Source organism: Lipophrys pholis (genome assembly GCF_963383615.2).
Source record: "Lipophrys pholis genome assembly, chromosome: 18".
Taxonomy (NCBI): Eukaryota; Metazoa; Chordata; class Actinopteri; order Blenniiformes; family Blenniidae; genus Lipophrys; species Lipophrys pholis.
In genome coordinates this window covers 26,907,766-26,931,218 of record NC_137646.1, presented here as the reverse complement: position 1 = coordinate 26,931,218, position 23,453 = coordinate 26,907,766, and the positions used below count along the sequence as shown (strand labels likewise).

Below are 23,453 nucleotides of genomic sequence, written 5' to 3'. Positions count from 1 at the left end.
TTCTAAAGGAACCACTGACCCTTCTCTCCTTAGCTTAGTGAGAATTCCAACGCTCCTTATCATGGCCGCCTCAAACAATTCTGGGGTTAAGGAGAAGTGGATAGGAAAGGAGATAGGAGGGACTATGAGGGGATAAAAGGGACAGTTAGGAATTAGGAGGGACAGTTAGGAGGTAGGAACAGTTAGGAGATAGGAGGGACAGTTAGGAGATAGGAGGAACAGTTAGGAGATAGGAGGGACAGTTAGGAGATAGGAGGGACCGTTAGGAGATAGGAGGGACAGTTAGGAGATAGGAGGGACAGTTAGGAATTAGGAGGGACAGTTAGGAGAGAGGAGGGACAGTTAGGACACATTCTTCCTGTGGACAATCAGTCTGTCCTGCTGTTCCTTCAATCCTCAGACGTTCAGCGTCAGTCGGCTGCTTGTTGACAAGAAACGTTCAAAACTTCAAAAACTTTATTCAGTCATGAACAAATAACTTAAAGTAGTTTATACAAAGAGGAAACTTTAAAACCCAGAGGAGACAAGTTAAACTGGACACACACACACACACACACACACACACACACACACACACACACACACACACACACACACACACACACACACACACACACACACACACACACACACACACACACACACACACACACACACACACACACACACACACACACACACACTCAGGGGTCGACGAAGGACACCATGATGTAGCGGGTCCCCCTGGTGGTGGGGAGGCCCTCGTGGTAGTGCGTCAGGCGGCCCGGGTGCATGAAGGACCAGCCCTTGCGCGGCGCCTCCACTTGGCAGTCGTAGCGCAGGAAGCGGCAGCCGCCGCCCTCGTAGTCCAGCCACTTCCTGTTGAGCGCGATGTTGATGGTGAAGGTGGAGGAGTCGTGGTGCGGCCGCAGCGCCGGCTGCTCGTCTGGACGGTAGCGAACCACGAAGTTCATGATGGCCTGGGCCTGCAAAGACAACACCTTCAACCTGCAGCTCAAGCTTCTGCAGCTCCAGCACCTGCAGCCCAGGACCTGCAGCCCCTGGGCCTGCAGCACCTGCAGCCCAGGACCTGCAGCACCTGCAGCCCCAGGATTTCAGCACCTGCAGCCCCAGGACCTGCAGCACCTGCAGCTCAAGCACCTGCAGCCTCTGGGCCTGCAGCACCTGCAGCCCCAGGATTTCAGCACCTGCAGCCCCAGGACCTGCAGCACCTGGGCCTGCAGCACCTGCAGCCTCTGGGCCTGCAGCACCTGCAGCCTCTGGGCCTGCAGCACCTGCAGCCTCTGGGCCTGCAGCACCTGCAGCCTCTGGGCCTGCAGCACCTGCAGCCCCAGGGCCTGCAGCACCTGCAGCCCCAGGACCTGCAGCACCTGCAGCCCCAGGGCCTGCAGCACCTGCAGCCCCAGGACCTGCAGCACCTGCAGCTCAAGCACCTGCAGCCCCAGGATTTCAGCACCTGCAGCCCCAGGACCTGCAGCACCTGCAGCTCAAGCACCTGCAGCCTCTGGGCCTGCAGGACCTGCAGCACCTGCAGCCCCAGGACCTGCAGCACCTGCAGCTCAAGCAACTGCAGCCTCTGGGCCTGCAGCACCTGCAGCTCCTGCAGCCCCAGGATTTCAGCACCTGTAGCTCCAGACCAGTCCTAGGACCTGTCCAAGGACCAGTCCTAGGACCGGTGGCGGGGTACATGAATGGGGTCAGTGTTTGGGTCAGGCCTGCAGCAGGTCTGGGGGGTCCTGGTCTGGCCAGACCTTTGGGTAGTATCCGGGGTAGAGCTTCTGGGTGACGGGGGCGATGTAGTCCTTGAGGAACCGGAGCCACTCCTTCTCCAGGCCGATCTGGTTCATGTGGATGTCCACCGTGGGGACGTTCTCGTAGCCGCCGGCCAGACGCTCATCCTGGACCACAACCAGACCACGTCAAACTCCGTCAGACCCCGTCAGACCCCGTCCCCCTGGCCCGGATTCTGTCAGAGACGAGACTCACCTTGTGGTTTCCGCCGGACCACTGGCCGTTGTCTTCCATGGTCTCCACCAGCTGGTCACACATCTTGTCCGACAACACCGGGAACCAGTACACGTCTGGACAGGGCTGAGACGGACCCAGGTCAGGACCTGCCGGGGTCCCGCCAGGGCCCCCACAGACCTGCACCTCTTACCTGCTCCACCAAGCCCTCCTGGTCCTGGAAGATCTTGGAGTAGTTTTGGTGGATGTACTTCTCCTTCCAGTCCTGGAACAGAGACAGAGTCAGTCGGTCTCGGTCCAGGACCAGGTCTACCTGCTCAGACCTCCAGGTGAGTCCTCCTGACCACGGGGTTGTCGAAGATCTGCCACAGGTCCGGGTGCAACCGGGTCACGTTGAAGCTGGCCGAGGCCACCAGGCGGCCAAAGTCCACCCGGTTGGACAGGAACATGAAGACCCCCTGGAGACAGGGACCGGGTCAGACCTGCTGGACTCTCAGGACCAGTACCTCCTCAGGACCGGCTGGAGGGACTCACCTGGTCTCTGATGGCCCTGCAGAAGACCATGTCAGGGTCCATGTCCTGGTCCTGGTACAGGCTGACCCGGGACAGTTTGGACCTCAGGACGGTTCCTCGGACCAAGTAGGCCTGGGTGATGTAGGGCACGTTCCAGACCCCGCTGCAGACACACAACATAACAACACCACACTGAGTTAACTCAACACAACACCGAGTTAACTCAACACAACACTGAGTTAATACAACACCACACTGAGTTAACTCAACACCACACCGAGTTAACTCAACACAACACTGAGTTAACTCAACACCACACTGAGTTAACACAACACCACACTGAGTTAACACAACACCACACTGAGTTAACACACCACACTGAGTTAACACCACACCACACTGAGTTAACTCAACAACACACTGAGTTAACACCACACCACACTGAGTTAACTCAACACCACACTGAGTTAACTCAACACCACACTGAGTTAACACACCACTGAGTTAACTCAACACCACACCGAGTTAACTCAACACCACACTGAGTTAACTCAACACCACACTGAGTTAACTCAACACAACACTGAGTTAACACAACACCACACTGAGTTAACACACTACACTGAGTTAACACAACACACTGAGTTAACACAACACACTGAGTTAACACACCACACTGAGTTAACACACTACACTGAGTTAACACAACACCACACTGAGTTAACACAACACCACACTGAGTTAACACACCACACTGAGTTAACACACCACACTGAGTTAACACACCACACTGAGTTAACACAACACCACACTGAGTTAACACACTACACTGATTTAACACACCACACTGAGTTAACACACCACACTGAGTTAACACACCACACTGAGTTAACACACCACACTGAGTTAACACACCACACTGAGTTAACACACCAAACTGAGTTAACACACCACACTGAGTTAACACACCACACTGAGTTAACACAACACCACACTGAGTTAACACAACACCACACTGAGTTAACACACCACACTGAGTTAACACACCACACTGAGTTAACACACTACACTGAGTTAACACACCACACTGAGTTAACACACTACACTGAGTTAACACAACACCACACTGAGTTAACACACCACACTGAGTTAACACACTACACTGAGTTAACACAACACCACACTGAGTTAACACCACACTGAGTTAACTCAACACCACACTGAGTTAACTCAACACCACACTGAGTTAACACCACACCACACTGAGTTAACTCAACACCACACTGAGTTAACTCAACACCACACTGAGTTAACACCACACCACACTGAGTTAACTCAACACCACACTGAGTTAACACCACACCACACTGAGTTAACTCAACACCACACTGAGTTAACTCAACACCACACTGAGTTAACACACTACACTGAGTTAACACAACACCACACTGAGTTAACACCACACCACACTGAGTTAACTCAACACCACACTGAGTTAACACCACACCACACTGAGTTAACTCAACACCACACTGAGTTAACTCAACACCACACTGAGTTAACACACTACACTGAGTTAACTCAACACCACACTGAGTTAACACACCACACTGAGTTAACACCACACCACACTGAGTTAACTCAACACCACACTGAGTTAACACACCACCACCCTGATATCAGATCATGCCCGTCACAATGCCCCTGACTCTCCCTGCCCTCCCTCAAACCAGCAGACACTGGTGCTGTACCTTCCCCCTCCTGTCTGATACTGGCTGTTAGATCCATGGAGGAGCAGCCTCCCTTCTCCTTGATACTAACACACCTGAATCGTCCAGCCTGGTGGTCTGGGATGCAGTCAAAGCGTCCCTCAGAGGACAAATGATCCCTTACACAGTGAATATGAAAAGACAGGCCATCAAGGAGCAACTTGAACGAGCCAATCAGACGAAAGACAATGATTTACAATACTCTCAAAATAGCAATCCTGAAGTGTATAAAAACGTGTAGAACTCCTCTTGACTCATCACATTGAACAGCAACTTTTAAAGAGTAAAAGTCAATTCTACATCCATAGTGACAAATCTGGCAAAATGCTATCCAATCAGCTGAGAGGGTTCAGAGCTAAACAGCTCATCACAAACTTTTAAATGGACAATGGCAATCTTACATTTGATCCTTCTAAAATGAAGGACCCCTTCAGAAACTTCTACTCTCACCTCCATACTTGTTCCCCCCGACAATAAAAGTAAACTAGACCAACCTATATCCAAAGAGGAAATAGTTGCAGCAATTTCCTCACTGCAATCGGGTAAATCCCCAGGTCCAGACGGATTTCCTGAAGAAGTTTTTTAACCGTTCTCGTCCTTTCACCTCGATTGTCTCCTCTGGGATCCCTAACCTTCCAGTAGCACTCTTATCTTAAAGAAAGGTAAAGACCCAGATGAGAGCTCCTCCTACAGGCCAATTTCTTCATTGAATCTCGATGTTAAAATCTTGGCCAAAGCGTTGGCCTGCATGTTGGAGTCCACTCTCCCATTAATCACATCAGAAGATCAAACTGGCTTTGTTCAGCACCACCAGTCCTACGTCAACATCCTGTACTCTCCGTCACCCCCCCCGAGGGTGTTCTGTCTGGAGGTGCAGGGAAGGTGTTGGATACCTCCTTAAAGCCTGGGAAGAATGTGCTTTTGCTCCAACCGTTATCACGTGGATAAAGCTGCTATACCAACGCCCCTCAGCCTCAATCAGTACCAAGTCTCAACAATCAGAACCTTTCACTGTGCGACGGGGGACCCAGCGAGGACGCCCTCTGAGCCCACTACTTATTGATCTGGCCATAGAGCCACCCCAGGTCACACTCCATAGCTGTGAGGACTTAGGGGATTAGCAGAATGGGAGCCGAACACGACTTGTCTCTCTACGCAGACGATCTTCTGCTCTTCGGAGCAAACCTGGACCCCTCTCCGCCCCCTATAAAGTCACTGCGTCAGCACTTTGGTCAGATCTCTGCACAAGAGGGAACGTTTCCCTGTGAATGAAGCAGCATCAGCATTAAACCTCCCCTCCAAGATGGTGGAAACCCATTCACCTCCCCTCCAAACCCATTCACCTCCCCTCCAAGATGGTGGAAACCCATTCACCTCCCCTCCAAGATGGTGGAAACCCATTCACCTCCCCTCCAAACCCATTCACCTCCCCTCCAAAGCCATTCACCTCCCCTCCAAACCCATTCACCTCCCCTCCAAACCCATTCACCTCCCCTCCAAGATGGTGGAAACCCATTCACCTCCCCTCCAAAGCCATTCACCTCCCCTCCAAAGCCATTCACCTCCCCTCCAAGATGGTGGAAACCCATTCACCTCCCCCCCAAACCCATTCACCTCCCCTCCAAGATGGTGGAAACCCATTCACCTCCCCTCCAAAGCCATTCACCTCCCCTCCAAAGCCATTCACCTCCCCTCCAAAGCCATTCACCTCCCCTCCAAGATGGTGGAAACCCATTCACCTCCCCCCCAAACCCATTCACCTCCCCTCCAAACCCATTCACCTCCCCTCCAAGATGGTGGAAACCCATTCACCTCCCCTCCAAAGCCATTCACCTCCCCTCCAAGATGGTGGAAACCCATTCACCTCCCCTCCAAAGCCATTCACCTCCCCTCCAAAGCCATTCACCTCCCCTCCAAAGCCATTCACCTCCCCTCCAAACCCATTCACCTCCCCTCCAAGATGGTGGAAACCCATTCACCTCCCCTCCAAGATGGTGGAAACCCATTCACCTCCCCTCCAAGATGGTGGAAACCCATTCACCTCCCCTCCAAAGCCATTCACCTCCCCTCCAAACCCATTCACCTCCCCTCCAAAGCCATTCACCTCCCCTCCAAACCCATTCACCTCCCCTCCAAACCCATTCACCTCCCCTCCAAAGCCATTCACCTCCCCTCCAAACCCATTCACCTCCCCTCCAAACCCATTCACCTCCCCTCCAAAGCCATTCACCTCCCCTCCAAAGCCATTCACCTCCCCTCCAAAGCCATTCACCTCCCTTGGTATTCCAGCTAGGAGAAAACACAAGTCTCTCTTCAAAGTATTTCTGTGAATACTAATGCAAACCTTGGTGTACACTGCAGATCTGCACAGTATGGACATATCTACAGCATAGTTCTGAATATACAGTGTGTACTCTCGTTGTGAAAACTCAAACAAAATATTCTTGAGGAAAAAAACACACCCTGCTGCAGACACACAACACACCATTAGTACACAACGCAGACCCAGCACCTGAACACACCACCTTCTTCATCATCATCATCAACAGTTTGTATAGTGTGTGTGTGTGTGTGTGTGTGTGTGTGTGTGTGTGTGTGTGTGTGTGTGTGTGTGTGTGTGTGCACTCACATCCTCTTTCCCTGCACGATCTCGATGTAGTCCTCAGATCTGGAGTAGAAGCCTTCAGGACTCAGAGCTCCCCAGAAGTTACTCCACAGCTTCCCGTGTTTGGACAGCATGGGGGCGATCACCGACCTGGGGGTCAAAGGTCAGCCTGGTCACCGCGGCCATAGCAACTACTAGTTCTGCACATGCTCAGTAGAGCCAATCAGAACAAAGATTCCTCCGTGGTGTCATGACTCTCAATCCAGATTCTCCTGGACTTGGTGGTTTTATTTTGACAGTCACCATAACAACAATCCAACTTGGTGGCTTTATTTTGACAGTCATCATAACAACAATCCAACTTGGTGGCTTTATTTTGACAGTCACCATAACAACAATCCAACTTGGTGGTTTTATTTTGACAGTCACCATAACAACAATCCAACTTGGTGGCTGTCCACTAGAATGTCCTCCCTCCCAGTGTTCATGTTTAGAGCTCATTGTTCTCTGCTGCGTGTGTGTGTGTGTGTGTGTGTGTGTGTGTGTGTGTGTGTGTGTGTGTGTGTGTGTGTGTGTGTGTGTGTGTGTGTGTGTGTGTGTGTGTGTGTGTGTGTGTTTTCAGTACTAAAACTAACAACAGCACCCACTAGTGGACTGACAGGAGAACTACATCATTGTCAGTTTCTGCTGTTGCCGTGGAAACAAAGTTTTCAAGACGTTGTGGTGTGGATGTGAAACCTTTTGATGTTGTGAGTTGAAGTGTTGCCATGGAAACGTACTTGTTCTCCTCAATGAGGATCTTCAGGGTGTCGCGGTTGGTCAGCGCCACCTCAGAGTCCAGACTGAAGTAGTAGTCACACTGTGGGTCCTTTTGACAGGCCGTGCTGCACACACACACACACACACACACACACACACACACACACACACACACACACACACACACACACACACACACACACACACACACACACACACACACACACACACACACACACACACACACACACACACACACACACACACACACACACACGTTACACTTGACCAGGTCCAGGTCCAGGTCCAGCTCCAGGTCCAGGTCCACACTCACACTGCCATGGTCCTGGCCTGGTCCTCCTGCAGGTTTTCCTCCGGTCCCACCAGCACGGCGTCTGGAAACTGGTTGCTATGATGATGCCAGAACCGCTGGACGTCACGCTCATGGTACACAACCTGCAGGGGGGAGGGAGGGAGGGAGAGAGGGAGGGAGAGAGGGGGAGGGAGGGAGGGAGAGAGGGGGGGGAGGGAGGGAGGGAGAGAGGGGGAGGGAGGGAGGGAGGGAGAGAGGGGGGGGAGGGAGGGAGGGAGGGGGAGAGGGGGAGGGAGGGAGGGGGAGAGGGGGGGGGAGAGAGGGAGGGAGGGAGAGAGGGAGGGAGCCGTGTCGGGGGGTAGTTCAGAGTGTGTGTTACGTTGTTGTGTATGAAGAGGCGGAGCCGTGTCGGGGGGTAGTTCAGAGTGTGTGTTACGTTGTTGTGTATGAAGAGGCGGAGCTGTGTCGGGGGGTAGTTCAGAGTGTGTGTTACGTTGTTGTGTATGAAGAGGCGGAGCCGTGTCGGGGGGTAGTTCAGAGTGTGTGTTACGTTGTTGTGTATGAAGAGGCGGAGCCGTGTCGGGGGGTAGTTCAGAGTGTGTGTTACGTTGTTGTGTATGAAGAGGCGGAGCCGTGTCGGGGGGTAGTTCAGAGTGTGTGTTACGTTGTTGTGTATGAAGAGGCGGAGCCGTGTCGGGGGGTAGTTCAGAGTGTGTGTTACGTTGTTGTGTATGAAGAGGCGGAGCCGTGTCGGGGGGTAGTTCAGAGTGTGTGTTACGTTGTTGTGTATGAAGAGGCGGAGCCGTGTCGGGGGTAGTTCAGAGTGTGTGTTACGTTGTTGTGTATGAAGAGGCGGAGCCGTGTCGGGGGTAGTTCAGAGTGTGTGTTACGTTGTTGTGTATGAAGAGGCGGAGCTGTGTCGGGGGTAGTTCAGAGTGTGTGTTACGTTGTTGTGTATGAAGAGGCGGAGCTGTGTCGGGGGGTAGTTCAGAGTGTGTGTTACGTTGTTGTGTATGAAGAGGCGGAGCCGTGTCGGGGGGTAGTTCAGAGTGTGTGTTACGTTGTTGTGTATGAAGAGGCGGAGCCGTGTCGGGGGGTAGTTCAGAGTGTGTGTTACGTTGTTGTGTATGAAGAGGCGGAGCCGTGTCGGGGGGTAGTTCAGAGTGTGTGTTACGTTGTTGTGTATGAAGAGGCGGAGCCGTGTCGGGGGGTAGTTCAGAGTCGTCAGTCGCTGCAGAAACTCCTCCATGAATGGAGTCGCTCGTTCAATGAAGACCGCCACGTAGACCAGAGGAAGCTCCTGCTCCTGGACACACACACATCAGACACACACACATCAGAAATACACACACACACACACACACACCTGTATGATGTCACTCTGTGTGTGTGCGCGTGTGTGTGTGTTCCCACCGGTGTGTTGGTTAACAGCAGCAGGTCGTCGTCACAGGTGGAGCAGCCGCCATCGTAGGTCCAAGCAGTTGGAACGTAGTTACCAAGGTAGTTTAACTGGAGCTGAGGAGGAGGTGGAGGTGGGGAGAGGAGGAGGTGGGGAGAGGAGAAGGAGGAGGAGGTCGGGAGAGAAGGAGGTGGAGGTGGAGGAGGGGAGAGGAGAGGAGGAGAAGGAGGTGGAGGAGGGGAGAGGAGGAGAAGGAGGTGGAGGTCGGGAGAGAAGGAGGTGGAGGAGGGGAGAGGAGGAGAAGGAGGTGGAGGTGGGGAGAGGAGGAGAAGGAGGAGGAGGTCGGGAGAGAAGGAGGTGGAGGTGGAGGAGGGGAGAGGAGGAGAAGGAGGTGGAGGTGGGGAGAGGAGGAGGTGGGGAGAGGAGGAGGTGGAGGTGGGGAGAGGAGAGGAGGAGAAGGAGGAGGAGGTGGGGAGAGGAGGAGGTGGAGGTGGGGAGAGGAGAGGAGGAGGTGGAGGTGGAGGAGGGGAGAGGAGGAGAAGGAGGAGGTGGGGGAGGGGGTGAGGAGGAGACAACACATTGCATCCATTTTTCATCACTTGTGTTGGATAAACCTTTAGATGTCGTCATGACGAGCCTCAACCTCTGCCTTAGGAGCTGGACGGCATGCTGTGATTGGTCGTTACCTTGGTGGGTCCGTTGCCATGAACGACGACAGGCAACGTATCGTAGGCCACATTCCTGGCTCTGACCTTTGACTTCTCGAACTTTAAGACGACCTCGTCTAACAGACAGATTTGGGAAGCAGCTGGTTATGGAGGCTCCGTCCCTCAGCCAATCAGAGCAAAGCAGCCAGACAGCTGATTGGACGACATGCTCACCTACGGCGCCGTTCAGGTTCTGGAAGATTCTGGAACGATGGTCCAGGGTCATGTTGAATTTTGTCTGAGGACATGGAGACATCGGAAACATATGTTACAGGTGTTTTGAGGTGTGTCCAGGTGTGTGTGTTACAGGTGTGTCCAGGTGTGTGTGTGTGTGTGTTACAGGTGTGTCCAGGTGTGTGTGTGTGTGTGTTACAGGTGTGTCCAGGTGTGTGTGTGTGTGTTACAGGTGATTGAAGGTGTGTCCAGGTGTGTGTGTTACAGGTGTGTCCAGGTGTGTGTGTGTGTGTTACAGGTGTGTGTGTGTTACAGGTGATTGAAGGTGTGTCCAGGTGTGTGTGTTACAGGTGTGTCCAGGTGTGTGTGTGTTACAGGTGATTGAAGCTGTGTCCAGGTGTGTGTGTGTGTGTTACAGGTGTGTCCAGGTGTGTGTGTTACAGGTGTTTGGAGGTGTGTCCAGGTGTGTGTGTTACAGGTGTGTCCAGGTGTGTGTGTTCCAGGTGTTTGGAGGTGTGTCCAGGTGTGTGTGTGTGTGTGTGTTACAGGTGTGTCCAGGTGTGTGTGTTACAGGTGTTTGGAGGTGTGTCCAGGTGTGTGTGTTACAGGTGTTTGGAGGTGTGTCCAGGTGTGTGTGTGTTACAGGTGTGTGTGTTACAGGTGTTTGGAGGTGTGTCCAGGTGTGGTGTGTGTTACAGGTGTTTGGAGGTGTGTGTGTTACAGGTGTCTGGAGGTGTGTCCAGGTGTGTGTGTTACAGGTGTCTGGAGGTGTGTCCAGGTGTGTGTGTTACAGGTGTCTGGAGGTGTGTCCAGGTGTGTGTGTTTCAGGTGTTTGGAGGTGTGTCCAGGTGTGTGTGTTACAGGTGTTTGAAGGTGTGTCCAGGTGTGTGTGTTTCAGGTGTTTGGAGGTGTGTCCAGGTGTGTGTGTTACAGGTGTTTGAAGGTGTGTCCAGGTGTGTGTGTTACAGGTGTTTGAAGGTGTGTCCAGGTGTGTGTGTTACAGGTGTGTCCAGGTGTGTCCAGGTGTGTGTGTTACAGGTGTGTCCAGGTGTGTTGTGTTACAGGTGTGTCCAGGTGTGTGTGTTACAGGTGTTTGGAGGTGTGTCCAGGTGTGTGTGTTACAGGTGTCTGGAGGTGTGTCCAGGTGTGTGTGTTAAAGGTGTTTGAAGGTGTGTCCAGGTGTGTGTGTTACAGGTGTTTGAAGGTGTGTCCAGGTGTGTGTTACAGGTGTTTGGAGGTGTGTTGTGTTACAGGTGTTTGGAGGTGTGTCCAGGTGTGTGTGTTACAGGTGTCTGGAGGTGTGTCCAGGTGTGTGTGTTACAGGTGTGTCCAGGTGTGTTGTGTTACAGGTGTGTCCAGGTGTGTGTGTTACAGGTGTTTGGAGGTGTGTCCAGGTGTGTGTGTTACAGGTGTGTCCAGGTGTGTGTGTTACAGGTGTTTGAAGGTGTGTCCAGGTGTGTGTGTTACAGGTGTGTCCAGGTGTGTGTGTTACAGGTGTTTGAAGGTGTGTCCAGGTGTGTGTGTTACAGGTGTCTGGAGGTGTGTCCAGGTGTGTGTGTTACAGGTGTGTCCAGGTGTGTTGTGTTACAGGTGTTTGAAGGTGTGTCCAGGTGTGTGTTACAGGTGTTTGGAGGTGTGTTGTGTTACAGGTGTTTGGAGGTGTGTCCAGGTGTGTGTGTTACAGGTGTCTGGAGGTGTGTCCAGGTGTGTGTGTTACAGGTGTGTCCAGGTGTGTTGTGTTACAGGTGTGTCCAGGTGTGTGTGTTACAGGTGTTTGGAGGTGTGTCCAGGTGTGTGTGTTACAGGTGTGTCCAGGTGTGTGTGTTACAGGTGTTTGAAGGTGTGTCCAGGTGTGTGTGTTACAGGTGTGTCCAGGTGTGTGTGTTACAGGTGTTTGAAGGTGTGTCCAGGTGTGTGTGTTACAGGTGTCTGGAGGTGTGTCCAGGTGTGTGTGTTACAGGTGTGTCCAGGTGTGTTGTGTTACAGGTGTTTGAAGGTGTGTCCAGGTGTGTTGTGTTACAGGTGTTTGAAGGTGTGTCCAGGTGTGTGTGTTACAGGTGTGTCCAGGTGTGTCCAGGTGTGTTGTGTTACAGGTGTTTGAAGGTGTGTCCAGGTGTGTGTGTGTTACAGGTGTCTGGAGGTGTGTCCAGGTGTGTGTGTTACAGGTGTCTGGAGGTGTGTCCAGGTGTGTGTGTTACAGGTGTTTGAAGGTGTGTCCAGGTGTGTGTGTTACAGGTGTCTGGAGGTGTGTCCAGGTGTGTGTGTTACAGGTGTGTCCAGGTGTGTGTGTTACAGGTGTTTGAAGGTGTGTCCAGGTGTGTGTGTTACAGGTGTGTCCAGGTGTGTTGTGTTACAGGTGTTTGAAGGTGTGTCCAGGTGTGTGTGTTACAGGTGTCTGGAGGTGTGTCCAGGTGTGTCCAGGTGTGTGTGTTACAGGTGTCTGGAGGTGTGTCCAGGTGTGTGTGTTACAGGTGTGTCCAGGTGTGTTGTGTTACAGGTGTGTCCAGGTGTGTGTGTTACAGGTGTTTGAAGGTGTGTCCAGGTGTGTGTGTTACAGGTGTTTGGAGGTGTGTCCAGGTGTGTGTGTTACAGGTGTCTGGAGGTGTGTGTGTTAAAGGTGTTTGAAGGTGTGTCCAGGTGTGTGTGTTACAGGTGTTTGAAGGTGTGTCCAGGTGTGTGTTACAGGTGTTTGGAGGTGTGTTGTGTTACAGGTGTTTGGAGGTGTGTCCAGGTGTGTGTGTTACAGGTGTCTGGAGGTGTGTCCAGGTGTGTGTGTTACAGGTGTGTCCAGGTGTGTGTGTTACAGGTGTCTGGAGGTGTGTCCAGGTGTGTGTGTTACAGGTGTGTCCAGGTGTGTGTGTGTTACAGGTGTCTGGAGGTGTGTCCAGGTGTGTGTGTTACAGGTGTCTGGAGGTGTGTCCAGGTGTGTGTGTTACAGGTGTGTCCAGGTGTGTGTGTTACAGGTGTCTGGAGGTGTGTCCAGGTGTGTGTGTTACAGGTGTTTGAAGGTGTGTCCAGGTGTGTGTGTTACAGGTGTCTGGAGGTGTGTCCAGGTGTGTGTGTTACAGGTGTTTGAAGGTGTGTCCAGGTGTGTGTGTTACAGGTGTCTGGAGGTGTGTCCAGGTGTGTGTTACAGGTGTGTCCAGGTGTGTGTGTTACAGGTGTCTGGAGGTGTGTCCAGGTGTGTGTGTTAAAGGTGTTTGAAGGTGTGTCCAGGTGTGTGTGTTACAGGTGTGTGTTACAGGTGTTTGGAGGTGTGTTGTGTTACAGGTGTTTGGAGGTGTGTCCAGGTGTGTGTGTTACAGGTGTCTGGAGGTGTGTCCAGGTGTGTGTGTTACAGGTGTGTCCAGGTGTGTTGTGTTACAGGTGTGTCCAGGTGTGTGTGTTACAGGTGTTTGAAGGTGTGTCCAGGTGTGTGTGTTACAGGTGTTTGGAGGTGTGTCCAGGTGTGTGTGTTACAGGTGTCTGGAGGTGTGTGTGTTAAAGGTGTTTGAAGGTGTGTCCAGGTGTGTGTGTTACAGGTGTTTGAAGGTGTGTCCAGGTGTGTGTTACAGGTGTTTGGAGGTGTGTTGTGTTACAGGTGTTTGGAGGTGTGTCCAGGTGTGTGTGTTACAGGTGTCTGGAGGTGTGTCCAGGTGTGTGTGTGTTACAGGTGTGTCCAGGTGTGTTGTGTTACAGGTGTGTCCAGGTGTGTGTGTTACAGGTGTTTGGAGGTGTGTCCAGGTGTGTGTGTTACAGGTGTGTCCAGGTGTGTGTGTTACAGGTGTTTGAAGGTGTGTCCAGGTGTGTGTGTTACAGGTGTTTGAAGGTGTGTCCAGGTGTGTGTGTTACAGGTGTCTGGAGGTGTGTCCAGGTGTGTGTGTTACAGGTGTTTGAAGGTGTGTCCAGGTGTGTGTGTTACAGGTGTGTCCAGGTGTGTTGTGTTACAGGTGTTTGAAGGTGTGTCCAGGTGTGTTGTGTTACAGGTGTTTGAAGGTGTGTCCAGGTGTGTGTGTTACAGGTGTGTCCAGGTGTGTCCAGGTGTGTTGTGTTACAGGTGTTTGAAGGTGTGTCCAGGTGTGTGTGTTACAGGTGTCTGGAGGTGTGTCCAGGTGTGTGTGTTACAGGTGTTTGAAGGTGTGTCCAGGTGTGTGTGTTACTGGTGTCTGGAGGTGTGTCCAGGTGTGTGTGTTACAGGTGGGTCCAGGTGTGTTGTGTTACAGGTGTGTCCAGGTGTGTTGTGTTACAGGTGTTTGAAGGTGTGTCCAGGTGTGTGTGTTACAGGTGTGTCCAGGTGTGTGTGTTACAGGTGTCTGGAGGTGTGTCCAGGTGTGTGTGTTACAGGTGTTTGAAGGTGTGTCCAGGTGTGTGTGTTACAGGTGTCTGGAGGTGTGTCCAGGTGTGTGTGTTACAGGTGTGTCCAGGTGTGTGTGTTACAGGTGTCTGGAGGTGTGTCCAGGTGTGTCCAGGTGTGTGTGTTACAGGTGTCTGGAGGTGTGTCCAGGTGTGTGTGTTACAGGTGTTTGAAGGTGTGTCCAGGTGTGTGTGTTACAGGTGTCTGGAGGTGTGTCCAGGTGTGTGTGTTACAGGTGTTTGAAGGTGTGTCCAGGTGTGTGTGTTACAGGTGTCTGGAGGTGTGTCCAGGTGTGTGTTACAGGTGTGTCCAGGTGTGTGTGTTACAGGTGTTTGAAGGTGTGTCCAGGTGTGTGTGTTACAGGTGTCTGGAGGTGTGTCCAGGTGTGTGTGTTACAGGTGTTTGAAGGTGTGTCCAGGTGTGTGTGTTACAGGTGTCTGGAGGTGTGTCCAGGTGTGTCCAGGTGTGTGTGTTACAGGTGTTTGAAGGTGTGTTGTGTTACAGGTGTGTCCAGGTGTGTGTGTTACAGGTGTCTGGAGGTGTGTCCAGGTGTGTGTGTTACAGGTGTGTCCAGGTGTGTGTGTTACAGGTGTTTGAAGGTGTGTCCAGGTGTGTGTGTTACAGGTGTTTGAAGGTGTGTTGTGGTACAGGTGTCTGGAGGTGTGTTACAGGTGTCTGGAGGTGTCTGGAGGTGTGTCCAGGTGTGTGTGTTACAGGTGTGTCCAGGTGTGTGTGTTACAGGTGTTTGAAGGTGTTTCCAGGTGTGTGTGTTACAGGTGTTTGAAGGTGTGTCCAGGTGTGTGTGTTACAGGTGTCTGGAGGTGTGTCCAGGTGTGTTGTGTTACAGGTGTTTGAAGGTGTGTCCAGGTGTGTGTGTTACAGGTGTGTTGTGTTACAGGTGTGTCCAGGTGTGTGTGTTACAGGTGTGTCCAGGTGTGTGTGTTACAGGTGTCTGAAGGTGTGTCCAGGTGTGTTGTGTTACAGGTGTCTGGAGGTGTGTCCAGGTGTGTGTGTTACAGGTGTGTCCAGGTGTGTGTGTTACCCTCTGGGTCTTGTCCAGGTAGAGCCGGGTGTAGAACAGCTGATCATCATCATCGTCTTTGTACTTCCACTGCTGAACCAGAGAGCTGAGCTCAGAGGCAAAGCCTATGAAGCCTACGAACACACACACACACACACACACACACACACACACACACACACACACACACACACACACACACACACACACACACACACACACACACACACACACACACACACACACACACACACACACACACACACACACACACACACACACACACACACACACACACACACACACTGTGAGTCAGTGAGTCAGAGTGACTCAGTGAGTCAGAGTGACTCAGTGTGCGTCAGAGTCTCACCTCCGGAGTTGAGGTAGCGTTTCCCAGAATGCACCTCGGGGTACCTGGAGGCCAGACGCTGGTCGGGCCAACAGAAACCTTCTGCAGAGAAAACCACTCTGTGATCCAGAACCGAGAACTTAGAGAGCAGCTCGTCTGGCCCGGCAGCCAGGATCACATCGTAACTGGAGAGACAGACGGGACAGAGAGACAGACGGGTTAGAGACAGACTGGATAGATAAGAGACAGGTTAGAAAGAGAGATGGGTTAGAGAGAGACGGGTTAGAAAGAGAGACGGGTTAGAAAGAGAGACGGGTTAGAGAGAGACGGGTCAGAAAGAGAGACGGGTCAGAGAGAGAGACGGGTCAGAGAGAGAGACGGGTTAGAGAGAGAGACGGGTTAGAGAGAGAGACGGGTCAGAGAGAGACAAGTTAGAGAGAGACGGGTTAGAGAGAGAGACGGGTTGGAAAGAGAGACGGGTTAGAGAGAGAGACGGGTCAGAGAGAGAGACGGGTCAGAGAGAGAGACGGGTTAGAGAGAGACGGGTTAGAGAGAGAGACGGGTTAGAAAGAGAGACGGGTCAGAGAGAGACAAGTTAGAGAGAGAGACGGGTTAGAGAGAGAGACGGGTTAGAAAGAGAGACGGGTTAGAGAGAGAGACGGGTTAGAGAGAGACGGGTTAGAGAGAGAGAGAGAGACGGGTCAGAGAGAGACAAGTTAGAGAGAGACGGGTTAGAGAGAGAGACGGGTTAGAGAGAGAGACTGGTTAGAAAGAGAGACGGGTTGGAAAGAGAGACGGGTTAGAGAGAGAGACGGGTTAGAAAGAGACACGGGTTAGAGAGAGAGACGGGTTAGAAAGAGACACGGGTTAGAGAGAGAGACGGGTTAGAGAGAGACGGGTTAGAAAGAGAGACGGGTTAGAGAGAGAGACTGGTTAGAAAGAGAGACGGGTTGGAAAGAGAGACGGGTTAGAGAGAGAGACGGGTTAGAAAGAGACACAGGTTAGAGAGAGAGACGGGTTAGAAAGAGAGACGGGTTAGAGAGAGAGACGGGTTAGAGAGAGAGACGGGTTAGAGAGAGAGACGGGTTTTAGAGAGAGAGACGGGTTAGAAAGAGAGACGGGTTAGAAAGAGAGACGGGTTAGAGAGAGAGACGGGTTTTAGAGAGAGAGACGGGTTTTAGAGAGAGAGACGGGTTAGAAAGAGAGACGGGTTAGAGAGAGAGACGGGTTAGAAAGAGAGACGGGTTAGAGAGAGAGAGACGGCTTAGAGAGAGAGAGACGGGTTAGAAAGAGAGACGGGTTAGAGAGAGAGAGACGGGTTAGAAAGAGAGACGGGTTAGAGAGAGAGAGACGGCTTAGAGAGAGAGAGACGGGTTAGAAAGAGAGACGGGTTAGAGAGAGAGACGGGTTAGAGAGAGAGACGGGTCAGAGAGAGAGAGACGGGTTAGAAAGAGAGACGGGTTAGAGAGAGAGACGGGTTAGAGAGAGAGACGGGTTAGAGAGAGAGACGGGTCAGAGAGAGAGAGACGGGTTAGAAAGAGAGACGGGTTAGAGAGAGAGACGGGTCAGAGAGACCAATAGAGAGAAAGATGGGTTAGAGAGAGACAGACAGACAGACAGACAGACAGACAGACAGGTACCTGTCTACGAACATCACCACCAGGTCCTTGTTGTCGGAGTGTTTGAGAAGTTCTTTCTTCAGCCATCTCACCTTCTGTCCTCCTCCCACCGTCCGAGCCACGTCCCCCCCCTTCCACTCCTCCCCCAGACCCAGCACCTGGACACACCCCTCATCATCATCATCATCATCATCTTCCACTGTGTGTGTGTGTGTGTGTGTGTGTGTGTGTGTGTGTGTGTGTGTGTGTGTGTGTGTGTGTGTGTGTGTGTGTGTGTGTGTGTGTGTGTGTGTGTGTGTGTGTGTGTGTGTGTGTGTGTGTGTGTGTGTGTGTGTGTGTGTGTGTGTGAGACCTTGACGGTGTATCTGAACTCTCTCGCCGTCCTCATGAAGCGCTTGAAGCCGTCCGTCTCCTCGGTTGCAGCAGTGATGACCAACAGGTTTTCTGCCAACAGTGATGACAAGACTGCCTTTGGTCAAAACGTCCTGTCCTACAAAAGCAGTGTCCAGTGGAACACTTTACCCACTGCAGTGAGGGAACCCCCCAGCTTCCAGTGGAACACTTTACCCACTGCAGTGAGGGAACCTCCCAGCTTCCAGTGGAACACTTTACCCACTGCAGTGAGGGAACCTCCCAGCTTCCAGTGGAACACTTTACCCACTGCAGTGAGGGAACCTCCCAGCTTCCAGTGGAACACTTTACCCACTGCAGTGAGGGAACCCCCCAGCTTCCAGTGGAACACTTTACCCACTGCAGTGAGGGAACCCCCCAGCTTCCAGTGGAACACTTTACCCACTGCAGTGAGGGAACCCCCCAGCTTCCAGTGGAACACTTTACCCACTGCAGTGAGGGAACCTCCCAGCTTCCAGTGGAACACTTTACCCACTGCAGTGAGGGAACCTCCCAGCTTCCAGTGGAACACTTTACCCACTGCAGTGAGGGAACCTCCCAGCGGAACACTTTACCCACTGCAGTGAGGGAACCCCCCAGCTTCCAGTGGAACACTTTACTCACTGCAGTGAGGGAACCTCCCAGCTTCCAGTGGAACACTTTACCCACTGCAGTGAGGGAACCCCCCAGCTTCCAGTGGAACACTTTACCCACTGCAGTGAGGGAACCTCCCAGCTTCCAGTAGAACACTTTACCCACTGCAGTGAGGGAACCTCCCAGCTTCCAGTGGAACACTTTACCCACTGCAGTGAGGGAACCCCCCAGCTTCCAGTGGAACACTTTACCCACTGCAGTGAGGGAACCTCCCAGCGGAACACTTTACCCACTGCAGTGAGGGAACCCCCCAGCTTCCAGTGGAACACTTTACCCACTGCAGTGAGGGAACCTCCCAGCGGAACACTTTACCCACTGCAGTGAGGGAACCCCCCCCAGCTTCCAGTGGAACACTTTACCCACTGCAGTGAGGGAACCCCCCAGCTTCCAGTGGAACACTTTACCCACTGCAGTGAGGGAACCTCCCAGCTTCCAGTAGAACACTTTACCCACTGCAGTGAGGGAACCCCTCAGCTTCCAGTGGAACACTTTACCCACTGCAGTGAGGGAACCTCCCAGCTTCCAGTGGAACACTTTACCCACTGCAGTGAGGGAACCCCTCAGCTTCCAGTGGAACACTTTACCCACTGCAGTGAGGGAACCCCTCAGCTTCCAGTGGAACACTTTACCCACTGCAGTGAAGGAACCCTCCAGCTTCAACACTTCCAAAAACCAATTGAAGGAGTGGCTCCGATGACCCCCGACTTGTGAACACAATTGATTAAATTATTATTATGATAGTGCACGTTGGGGCTACGTGCACTTAAATAACATGTTTCCTTTTTAGAAGATAAGGAAACTCAAAATATCTCTTTATAATACCTGGAACTCAAACTGAGATACAGTGAACTCTACTGAGATACAGTGAACTCTACTGAGATACGGTGAACTCATACTGAGATACGGTGAACTCATACTGAGATACAGTGAACTCATACTGAGATACAGTGAACTCTACTGAGATACAGTGAACTCTACTGAGATACAGTGAACTCATACTGAGATACAGTGAACTCATACTGAGATACAGTGAACTCTACTGAGATACGGTGAACTCATACTGAGATACAGTGAACTCATACTGAGATACAGTGAACTCTACTGAGATACAGTGAACTCATACTGAGATACAGTGAACTCATACTGAGATACAGTGAACTCTACTGAGATACAGTGAACTCATACTGAGATACGGTGAACTCATACTGAGATACAGTGAACTCTACTGAGATACAGTGAACTCATACTGAGATACAGTGAACTCTACTGAGATACAGTGAACTCTAATGAGATACAGTGAACTCATACTGAGATACAGTGAACTCTACTGAGATACTGTGAACTCATACTGAGATACAGTGAACTCATACTGAGATACAGTGAACTCATACTGAGATACAGTGAACTCTACTGAGATACAGTGAACTCATACTGAGATACGGTGAACTCATACTGAGATACAGTGAACTCTACTGAGATACAGTGAACTCATACTGAGATACAGTGAACTCTACTGAGATACAGTGAACTCTAATGAGATACAGTGAACTCATACTGAGATACAGTGAACTCTACTGAGATACTGTGAACTCATACTGAGATACAGTGAACTCATACTGAGATACAGTGAACTCTACTGAGATACAGTGAACTCTACTGATGGAACAAGGAGTGATCTCAAACTCTAGGTTTCTATGAGCTGTAACTCCTTTAACTGACTAACTCTGAGTATGTGGAAGTGAACTGCTTTTCTTTCCCCTGTCTTCCCCTGTCCTCAGTCCTCTGTCTTGTCTTCGCCTGCCGTCCATCCTGTCCATCTCCTTGAGAGAGGAGTTGTGATCCCTCTGTCCCTTGTCTTGTATGTCCTCCTGTTGGATATTGTCCTGTGACTTGTCTTTGTCTTATTGTTACGTGTGACATTTTTTACATCAGCCTGTCGAGGGACAACAGATAGAAATGAGCCTATGGTGATAATCTGAGCCTATGGTGATAATCTGAGCCTATGGTGATAATCTGACACGTACAGAGGTTATAGGTTCATTAATGTGTACTGTCCCTACTGAAATAAATCAAATACTATAAGAATGATCAGCTGTCCAATCACTGATGAGGACTAAAGGGACACAGAAAATCCAGAGTTCAGGCAGTGTCTCATTAGTGCTTGATCACGAAGACGAAGATGGTATGAAGTGATGAAGATGATATGAAGTGATGAAGATGATATGAAGTGATGAAGATGATATGAAGTGATGAAGATGGTATGAAGTGATGAAGATGATATGAAGTGATGAAGATGGTATGAAGTGATGAAGATGGTATGAAGTGATGAAGACATGAAGGTGTGAAAATTGTCAGCTGTAACTCCTGATGAAGTTTGATCAATAAAGTCTGGATTTTAATCCCAGATTGATCAGAGATCAGATTACAGAGAAACCTGCTCTAACACTTTCACACAGTCGCAGCTAGTTAACTGGTGTGTTCCACCTATAGAACTGTTCTCACACACTGAACTGTATAGAACTGTTCTCACACACTGTATAGAACTGTTCTCCAACACTGTATAGAACTGTTCTCACACTGAACTGTATAGAACTGTTCTCACACACTGAACTGTATAGAACTGTTCTCACACTGAACTGTATAGAACTGTTCTCACACACTGAACTGTATAGAACTGTTCTCCAACACTGTATAGAACTGTTCTCACACTGAACTGTATAGAACTGTTCTCCAACACTGTATAGAACTGTTCTCACACTGAACTGTATAGAACTGTTCTCACACACTGAACTGTATAGAACTGTTCTCACACTGAACTGTATAGAACTGTTCTCACACACTGTATAGAACTGTTCTCACACACTGAACTGTATAGAACTGTTCTCACACTGTATAGAACTGTTCTCACACTGAACTGTATAGAACTGTTCTCACACTGAACTGTATAGAACTGTTCTCACACTGAACTGTATAGAACTGTTCTCACACACTGAACTGTATAGAACTGTTCTCACACACTGAACTGTATAGAACTGTTCTCACACTGAACTGTATAGAACTGTTCTCACACACTGAACTGTATAGAACTGTTCTCACACACTGTATAGAACTGTTCTCACACTGAACTGTATAGAACTGTTCTCACACTGAACTGTATAGAACTGTTCTCACACACTGTATAGAACTGTTCTCACACTGAACTGTATAGAACTGTTCTCACACTGAACTGTATAGAACTGTTCTCACACACTGTATAGAACTGTTCTCACACACTGAACTGTATAGAACTGTTCTCACACTGAACTGTATAGAACTGTTCTCACACAATGTATAGAACTGTTCTCACACACTGTATAGAACTGTTCTCACACACTGAACTGTATAGAACTGTTCTCACACTGAACTGTATAGAACTGTTCTCACACACTGAACTGTATAGAACTGTTCTCACACACTGTATAGAACTGTTCTCACACTGAACTGTATAGAACTGTTCTCACACACTGAACTGTATAGAACTGTTCTCACACTGAACTGTATAGAACTGTTCTCACACACTGAACTGTATAGAACTGTTCTCACACACTGTATAGAACTGTTCTCACACTGAACTGTATAGAACTGTTCTCACACACTGTATAGAACTGTTCTCACACACTGAACTGTATAGAACTGTTCTCACACACTGAACTGTATAGAACTGTTCTCACAAACTGTATAGAACTGTTCTCACACACTGTATAGAACTGTTCTCACACACTGAACTGTATAGAACTGTTCTCACACACTGAACTGTATAGAACTGTTCTCACACTGAACTGTATAGAACTGTTCTCACACTGAACTGTATAGAACTGTTCTCACACACTGTATAGAACTGTTCTCACACTGAACTGTATAGAACTGTTCTCACACTGAACTGTATAGAACTGTTCTCACACACTGTATAGAACTGTTCTCACACACTGAACTGTATAGAACTGTTCTCACACTGAACTGTATAGAACTGTTCTCACACAATGTATAGAACTGTTCTCACACACTGTATAGAACTGTTCTCACACACTGAACTGTATAGAACTGTTCTCACACTGAACTGTATAGAACTGTTCTCACACACTGAACTGTATAGAACTGTTCTCACACACTGTATAGAACTGTTCTCACACTGAACTGTATAGAACTGTTCTCACACTGAACTGTATAGAACTGTTCTCACACACTGAACTGTATAGAACTGTTCTCACACACTGTATAGAACTGTTCTCACACACTGAACTGTATAGAACTGTTCTCACACACTGTATAGAACTGTTCTCACACTGAACTGTATAGAACTGTTCTCACACTGAACTGTATAGAACTGTTCTCACACACTGAACTGTATAGAACTGTTCTCACACACTGTATAGAACTGTTCTCACACACTGAACTGTATAGAACTGTTCTCACACACTGAACTGTATAGAACTGTTCTCACACACTGAACTGTATAGAACTGTTCTCACACACTGTATAGAACTGTTCTCACACACTGAACTGTATAGAACTGTTCTCACACACTGAACTGTATAGAACTGTTAGAACGCGCCTAAATAAGTTGTGAGAACCAAAACAAACACTTCACAGAGCATTTAGCAAGTAGCATCGTTAGCTCGGACCCCGCAGTTCCTGCGGGTCAGGGGGACCCTTCAGGCCGCACCGCGGTCCGCCCGGCCCGGCTCCGGCCGCCATACCTGCAGAGGGGCGCCGCGGCTTGGCGGACACAGAGCCGGTGGGGAGCCCGATGAGGAGCCCGCTGAGCGCCCAGAGGCGGAGGACTGCACACGGAGTCATGGCTGAGATCCTCCCGCTGGACAACCGGCCGCTACTTTGACCGTGCG

General features: G+C 50.5%; 1 protein-coding gene across 2 annotated transcripts in view; it reads right to left on the bottom strand.

Moving 5' to 3' along the window:
* Window positions 1-440: 440 nt before the first annotated feature.
* The window catches only part of plod3 (procollagen-lysine, 2-oxoglutarate 5-dioxygenase 3), a 23,035-nt gene continuing 22 nt past the window's right edge, over window positions 441-23,453 (bottom strand). Inside the window, exons 1-18 of one of the 2 annotated variants that reach the window (XM_080486564.1) lie at window positions 23,307-23,453; window positions 17,879-17,970; window positions 17,548-17,684; window positions 15,929-16,092; window positions 15,580-15,692; window positions 10,205-10,268; window positions 10,010-10,107; window positions 9,338-9,439; window positions 9,042-9,230; window positions 7,946-8,067; window positions 7,632-7,736; window positions 6,877-7,002; window positions 2,500-2,641; window positions 2,310-2,423; window positions 2,159-2,230; window positions 1,987-2,091; window positions 1,752-1,898; window positions 441-965 (exon numbers count right to left, since the gene is read on the bottom strand). The exon at window positions 23,307-23,453 is cut by the window's right edge and continues 22 nt beyond it. In XM_080486564.1, coding sequence (XP_080342690.1) covers window positions 684-965; window positions 1,752-1,898; window positions 1,987-2,091; window positions 2,159-2,230; window positions 2,310-2,423; window positions 2,500-2,641; window positions 6,877-7,002; window positions 7,632-7,736; window positions 7,946-8,067; window positions 9,042-9,230; window positions 9,338-9,439; window positions 10,010-10,107; window positions 10,205-10,268; window positions 15,580-15,692; window positions 15,929-16,092; window positions 17,548-17,684; window positions 17,879-17,970; window positions 23,307-23,406 — 2,274 coding nt within the window. In that variant the 5' untranslated portion in view covers window positions 23,407-23,453 and the 3' untranslated portion in view covers window positions 441-683. The remainder of the gene's footprint in view (window positions 966-1,751; window positions 1,899-1,986; window positions 2,092-2,158; window positions 2,231-2,309; window positions 2,424-2,499; window positions 2,642-6,876; window positions 7,003-7,631; window positions 7,737-7,945; window positions 8,068-9,041; window positions 9,231-9,337; window positions 9,440-10,009; window positions 10,108-10,204; window positions 10,269-15,579; window positions 15,693-15,928; window positions 16,093-17,547; window positions 17,685-17,878; window positions 17,971-23,306) is intronic. The other variant, XM_080486565.1, reaches the window with a different exon arrangement.